Source organism: Musca autumnalis, unplaced genomic scaffold (genome assembly GCF_047663935.1).
Source record: "Musca autumnalis isolate F117 unplaced genomic scaffold, ASM4766393v1 scaffold_2, whole genome shotgun sequence".
In the NCBI taxonomy this organism is placed as follows: Eukaryota; Metazoa; Arthropoda; class Insecta; order Diptera; family Muscidae; genus Musca; species Musca autumnalis.
The window spans coordinates 110,747,191-110,754,413 of NW_027411755.1; the positions used below are offsets into that span (position 1 = coordinate 110,747,191).

Here is a 7,223-nt window from a genome sequence, read left to right on the forward strand (position 1 = left end):
GGGAGAAATATTCCGATGTGCAGCCATATATATTGTACCAGCCATATATATTGGTCGCTGTAGGAGCTTTAAAGCTTTTGAACAAATATATTTGAAATCATAGACTTGATCACGAAACACATCATATCATTCTTAACAGGACCATAAGGAATTTCAAAGCTGGTACTCGAAGGACTGGATCGACATATAGTACGTTTATATATAACCGGATTTAACAAACCCACTGGGTTTCAAATGTCTATTCCTTTGCGTATACGTCAAATAAATCCTCATAAAGAAGGTTAACCCTGCAAAAGGCTATAATATAAACATGGCCATAGTCCATGATGCTTGATATACACAGTCTTACATAAGTATACGTACGCCCCATAAATCTCGGGTTTTAACGGTCGATCATCGATAACAATTATCGTTGAGTGGCGTTGCCAGTTGTCAAAATTGATCCACGTATGGCAACTCTCAACTGAAGTTGCGAATCTCAGTTGACGAAGCGGCTGTTTTTCAGCAACCACCATTTTTCAGTTGCAGTGAACATTTTTGAAGAAACAAGATGTAAAATAGATGGAAAAATAAACATTTTGTTGACAATTATTGATTCTTTGCATAATTAATTAATTTTGTGTATCAATATGGTGAAAATTTATTTATTTATAGAATTTATCTTATATTTAATATAAGATAAATTGGGAGAATAGCATTAGCAGCATAGGCCATCAGCTATCCAAATTTGATTACAGAGTATTTTTGGTATAATGATTATAGTACATATTAAATTGGTATTTTACAATATGAAATAAATTCAAAAACTGTGTTGACATTTTCAATTGTAGGAGTTTTAAGAATATCCAATCCTTTGTTGTGCAGTATTAGGTTGTGTTCTTGATGTAGAGACGGGCATTCAGAAAGGATGTGACGGACGGTGCAAACATTATTACATTTTGTACATTTGTCGTCGAAATTCCTGTTCAGTAGGTGCAAGTGCGTTGAAACTGTATGTCCCATTCGCAGTCTTGAGAAAATTCTAATTTTCCTTTTCTCCAATTTGGAAGAATAAATAGGAAATAAATTTTCGGGATTTATAATGTTGTAATGGGGATGCGTAAAATCCTTGTATTTATTAGAAACATAGGCTTTTATTTCAGACTTAATAACTTTCTTTAAATCGACTTTTTCTATTAATGTATCGGTCACTAATGGTGCTGAGCAAGCATATTTTGCTGCGGAGTCAGCGTATACATTTCCAGTTAGACCAACATGCCCAGGGATCCAGAAAAGAGTAATCTTGTTTTTATAATCAATTAACAAATCGCGTATATTATTAATAGATGCCCATTTATTGTTTGCGATGTTGCATACAGCTTTTATGACTGATAAACTGTCTGTAAATATGATGGTTTTTGCTGCCGAGTTTTTAGCGATGTTTATGGCGTGTAAGATTCCAGCTGCTTCTGCTGTAAATATAGATGCAGCGTTTCTTAGGGTATGTGCTCCTAGAATCTGACCACTATTGTCGACTACAGCATATGCAGTTGATGAGTCATTCTTTGATGCATCTGTAAATAACCATTTAGAATCTATATTTTTCGATAAGAAGCTTCGATGTTGTTCGAATGTTTCGCTTGTAGTGCTTGCTTTTACAAAATCGGTAAGATGTAGATCGCAACTGGATTCAGGAAACATCCATGTGGGGTATTTTTCCTTATAAGAAGTTAGTTTTTCCTTAAATGACAGAATGTTATTGTGAACACAGTTATACATAACTGATTTATATTTTGGTTTTCTCTTGGCAGAGATAATTTTGGTGACAATTTCGTCTATAATAGATGAGTTTTCAGACATAATTTTTGGCACAAGCATGTGCATAGATTCCAAATAACGGTCTTCTAGAGAAGGTAATCCTGATTCCATATAAAGAATGTTAATGGGCGTGGTTCTAAAGGCATAGGTGCTAGCTCGAATGCTATCATGATAAATAGATTTTATGTGCTGTAGGGTAGTTTTTGGACTGTTTCCAATAGGAAAAGTCCGTAATCAATTTTGCTGAGTACCAACGTTTTAACTAAGTATGTTAATGTCGTTATGTGGGTAAAACTTCGACCAGACAAATATTTAATAATATTTGCCTTATTTCATTAAATGCAATTTGAAAAAGGACGACAGAAAGCGGTGATCCTTGGGGTATTCCATTGTGTAACACGAATTGTTGGGAAAGGTTGTTGTGTATCTTAACCCGAAAATGTCTATTTGACAAAAACGATTTAATATAGTTTAAAATTTTTGATCCAACTCCCCATGATGATAAGGCTTCAAGTATAATGTGGATGCCTACGCGATCAAACGCTTTTTCAAAGTCGATGGCTAATATTGTAGCGTGGCTTCTAGATGATAGTGCCTTTGTTACGAAATAGTCAATGTGTAATAGAGCATCCGTACAGCCTTGTTTTTCCTTAAACGCTACTTGATTTAACGCTATAAGTTTGCGGGTACTAAGAAACCATGACAGTCTTTTTGAGATAATTCGTTCCATTAGTTTTGAAACACAAGACAAAAGTGAAATGGGACGGTAACCGGAAAAATCAGTCTTACTTTTATGAGGCTTGGGAACTGCTGAAATTATAGCTGACTTCCATGAATGAGGTAGAATTCCCTTGTTGAAAACTTCATTATATAAGGATAATAGTTTTGTTAGACCTTCGTTTGAAAGGTTTTGAATCATGGAATAAGTGATTCGGTCGTGACCCGGAGTGCTTCCTTTTACTTTTTTTAAAGCCAGTGTTAATTCGGCTATGGAGATGTTTTGATCTATAATAGATGCGTGTTTATTACTAGGCGACTGAATAAATCTGGTAAGCATATTATTTTTTGCATTACAGAAATCCGAGTGGAAGTTGCTGTTTAAAGATTCGTTAGACCAACAACTGGCAAAATAGTTTGCAATATCAAGTGGTTCAGTTAAGAGAGTATTGTTTACATCAATTGCCGTTATAGTGTGTGAGGTGTTTTTACAAGATATTCTGTTGATCCTGGTCCATACAATAGAAAGAGGAGTGTCTCTACTTATGGTTTTCGTAAAGTTCTCAAAGCATATTGCTCTCTTATTTTCATATCTGAATTTGGCTTTGCTTCTTTTATATATAATTAAATTATCTATAGTTCGATTTTTTTTGAAAATACGAAAGCTTTTAACCTTTGCTTCACGAAGGATTGCCAGATTTCGATTCCACCAAGGAACCATTGGCCTATTTTTAAAACGTTTTTGTGGTATATTCAAATTGGCAGCCGTTCTTATTGTTTTTGTCAGTATGGCATTCACCTTATTTACATTTCCATCAAGCAGTTTGTTCTCTAAAAGATTATCAACATTTTGTTGATATCCACTCCAATTAGCCTTTTTGAAGTTAAATTTAGATGTAGACTTAGAACGGGATATATTTACGGTGGTAGTTATATTTGTGATAATAGGGAAGTGATCACTATTGTAGAGATCGTTGAGTGTGTAGCTGTTGACAATTGGGAGAAGAGATGGAGAACAGCAAGAAATATCAATGTTTGTAAACGTATTTAAAGTTGACAGGTGGGTTGGTTTTCCATCATTTAGGATGCATAGTCCATTTATGTTAAATGCGTTTTCTAATATAACGCCTCTGTGGTTGTTTTTGTCAGAGCCCCATAATACATTCCAGCTGTTCACGTCTCCAACTAATAAAATGGGAGTATTTATGTTTTCAAACAGCTTCAGAATATCATTAACATCGAAATTTTCGTTTGGGTGAATATAGAGTGATATTATTGTGATTTTGATATTTAAAGTGATTTCAATAACGATATTTAATATTTTGGATGAATTGAAAATGCGTTTATGAGGAATGTTGTTTTTGATAAATACTGCCAAACCGCTTTTAGCGGTTGTATTGGCAATATGATTGGACGAGTATGAGATAAAAGAATTTGGTGCAATTGGGTGTGATTGAACGGGTATGTGTGTCTCTTGCAGCGATATCAATTGTGGGTTGTGATCTTTAATAAGTAATTGGAGATCAATGTAGTTATTAATTAAGCCCTTTATATTCCATTGGGCAACTTTGAAATTAGACATAGATAATGAGAAAAAAAGAATTAATATTATACAATATTAATTCTCTGTCATATCTATGTCGCCATAGTCTATTTCTGGTCTTCTGGAAGTTATTTTCGCAGGTGTATCTGTAGGTGGTACAGATACAACTGGAGTATCTGATGTTGGATTTTGCGTTCTGTTTTCAGATACATTTTTTTGTTTATTTGCATCGCTCTGAGAGAGCGATTTTATTTTTAGTGGAAGCACTCAAGGAGTTTTTCTTTATCGATTGTAGTTTTGGGTGTTGTAGTTTTTGAAATTGAGTTTGATGTGATTGGATTTTTGGTTGTTTTTGTTGTATTGTTTTGTGTTGAAGTTGTGTGGTTTTGTGTTGATGTTGATGGTTTTGATGATGTGTTTTGAGTATCATTGTTGGATTTTGTATTCTCTTTCTCAGTAGTTTGGGTTTTGCTATCTGTTGGTGTTTTGTTGCTGTCATTAACGGTATTACTTTTCCTTGTATTTTCCATCCTCTTTTTACGTGCGAGAATAGCTTCATCGAGAGTTTCTGTTGGTGTTTCAAATGTGTCTGCTTTTGGGGTATTCTGCATGGCCTCTCTAAATGAGCATTTGTTTTTTGTTTTATTTCTCAACACCTCTTTTCTTTGCTGAAACACTGGACATTTTTTGTTGTTGGCTCTGTGTGCTTGACTGCAGTTAATGCAAATGAGTTTTGTACAGGGTGTTGGATCGTGTGGAGTGGTAGAACATACTTCGCATATGGGATCGTTTGTGCAGAATTTTTTGGTGTGTCCGAGTTGAAAGCAGTTCTTGTATTGCAGGGGATCTGGTACATACTCTTTCACCTTTACATTAATCATTCCAACTTCGATTGTATCTGGCAGATCGTAGAGGTTAAAGCTCAAGATACAACATGGGGTATTAGATACTTTTCCATCTCTAAAGGAAGTAATTTTTCTGCATGCTACTACACCTTGCATTTTTAAACCTTCCACTATTTCATTTTCTGTGAGTTCTGTGAGAAAATCACTTCTGACAAATCCTTGGATAGTGTTTAATTTGGGATGCAAAGAACATTCAATGTCGCAAATACCGCCTAAGTTTTTAGCTTTGATAAAACGAGTTGCTTGGGCTTCACTTTTGGTTAAAATCAGGAAATTTCCGTCTCTTGTCATAATGGTTTTTAGCGTAGGCTCACTTGATATTCCTTTAATTGCTTTAGAGACGAGGAAAATGTTATATGATTTTAACGGTTTGTCCGGATTTGTTGTTTTGACAATGATGTATTTTGGACATGCTTTTTTCAATCTAGGTCGCAAAAGCTCGGGGTATTCTAGGGAATTCCCCAGGCTGTACGTAGGTTGGTTTTTCGGTCGTTTTCTTTTTGGGGACGTCCCTCCAGGATCCAAGATCCCATAATAGTTTCCTCCAGAAGAGGAAGACATAGTTATATTAACTTTTAATCACTTGTCAAATTAAATTTAACACCCTTTATCGAAGAAAAATGATGGCAAACGAAAAACAAAATTAAGTTATGATTTGTTAAGAAACAGGCAAAGTTGTTTGTGGGTAAGCGCGTAACACAAAATCGACCGTTCACAATGAATGCTGAAGGTAGACTCTTGATGGTGAAAATAACGACAAAGCAACAGTTCGAAATATTAATTGATAAACTGAGTGAAAATGCCTCAAAATAAAATAAACTTCAACGACACTGGTTGTGGTCCATACAATAAGTGAATTTATTGCCTTTGGAGCTGACAGCAGCAAATCTTTTGCAAATGAATTTGGTGACAAATACAGTAGGTTCAGTTGAAGTACAAATGACGAACATCCTCCTTTGGACCCATAATGTGCACATGTACTCCATCAATATAGCCAACTACACCAGAGAATATCGTTTTTGAATAAAAATGGTTTTTATTTTGCCTTTTTTCCTCCTCTGTCAACTTCGAAACACACAATTTGTCCTCTATCAAGTGGACAATTTCCTTCAATACTCTCGACAATGTAGATTGAGCCATGCAATTGTTGAAATCATTGCCATGGGACTTTTGGAAACTTCCGTCCTCAAAGAATCGCAACGCTGCGCACACTTTCAAAAGTGGGGGTATTGCTGTTGATATGTTACTTACTTTGAAGTCATCCTTTAAAGTTTCCACAACGTAAACTACGGCATCCTTATGCAATCGAAAATACGCCCTAAACCTGAAATAATTTAATGATTATACAGATCTTTCCACATGATCATCAGCTTACAGTGCAGATGTCAATTCCAAAGATGCAATGTCCTGTACATTTTCTTCATCATCAAAAAATAATTTCACCGAACTTATCATTTTTTGGGACAGCAAATAAAACTTGATGATCCGAAGATTCAATGGGCAGGTTATATTCCAATCTTGGGCTGTTTTTCAAATTTGCTCGAAAACTCAGCCAAAATATTAAAATTAAAATATTGTCCAGAATACACAAAAGAGTTATCCAAAGCGCAATTATTTTTGAAATGTGTTTTTTTTGGCGAATAGAGGTCACAAGTTTGAAAAAACACTGATCGATAACATGTTTATCGACCACCCAGTTGAGTTGACATTAATGGTACAACATTTCGTCTCGGTCGCGCAGACAACTGACAACGCAACTCAAGTTTAGTGGCAATACAAGATAGACCCATTATGGGTACTTTACACGATATGTTTTTTACATATGAGTTGTCACTTTGCATATACATTTTGTATGGGAGAAGTGACAACTCATATGTAAAAAACATACCGTGTAAAGTACCCATTAGAAAAAGTAATGATATTTATGAAATTCCAAGTACACGGGTTTATTTCGTCTCACTAATAAACAATATTTAATACAACAAAAGTATATTCCATCATATAAATAACGGTAAATTTTACAAAAAATGATACTTACAAAAGTATACATACGCCCCAAATAAATATGAGTATTATCGTACAATTTATGGAATTAGCAGCAAAATTTATACATTTTATTGTTTTGGCGAATGTGTCTGGGTGTCCGAGATATATTTTAGAGAAGAAAAAAATATTTTTTGGGTGTTAAGTGCCGTTATTTAATGCCAAACTTCTTGTATAGCTCGTTAAAGTGGACCCTTGCTGATTTCTTTCCGTTTTAG

General features: G+C 34.8%; 1 protein-coding gene across 3 annotated transcripts in view; it reads right to left on the minus strand.

Moving 5' to 3' along the window:
• Window positions 1-6,591, minus strand: part of AstCC (Allatostatin double C) — a 121,974-nt gene extending 115,383 nt beyond the window's left edge. Inside the window, exons 1-3 of one of the 3 annotated variants that reach the window (XM_073968766.1) lie at window positions 6,338-6,591; window positions 6,214-6,286; window positions 694-1,719 (exon numbers count right to left, since the gene is read on the minus strand). In XM_073968766.1, coding sequence (XP_073824867.1) covers window positions 769-1,719; window positions 6,214-6,286; window positions 6,338-6,417 — 1,104 coding nt within the window. In that variant the 5' untranslated portion in view covers window positions 6,418-6,591 and the 3' untranslated portion in view covers window positions 694-768. Of the gene's footprint in view, window positions 1-693; window positions 1,720-3,187; window positions 4,316-6,213; window positions 6,287-6,337 lie in introns of those variants that run through there. The other 2 variants (XM_073968769.1, XM_073968765.1) reach the window with 2 other exon arrangements.
• Between the last annotated feature and the right edge of the window lie 632 nt (window positions 6,592-7,223).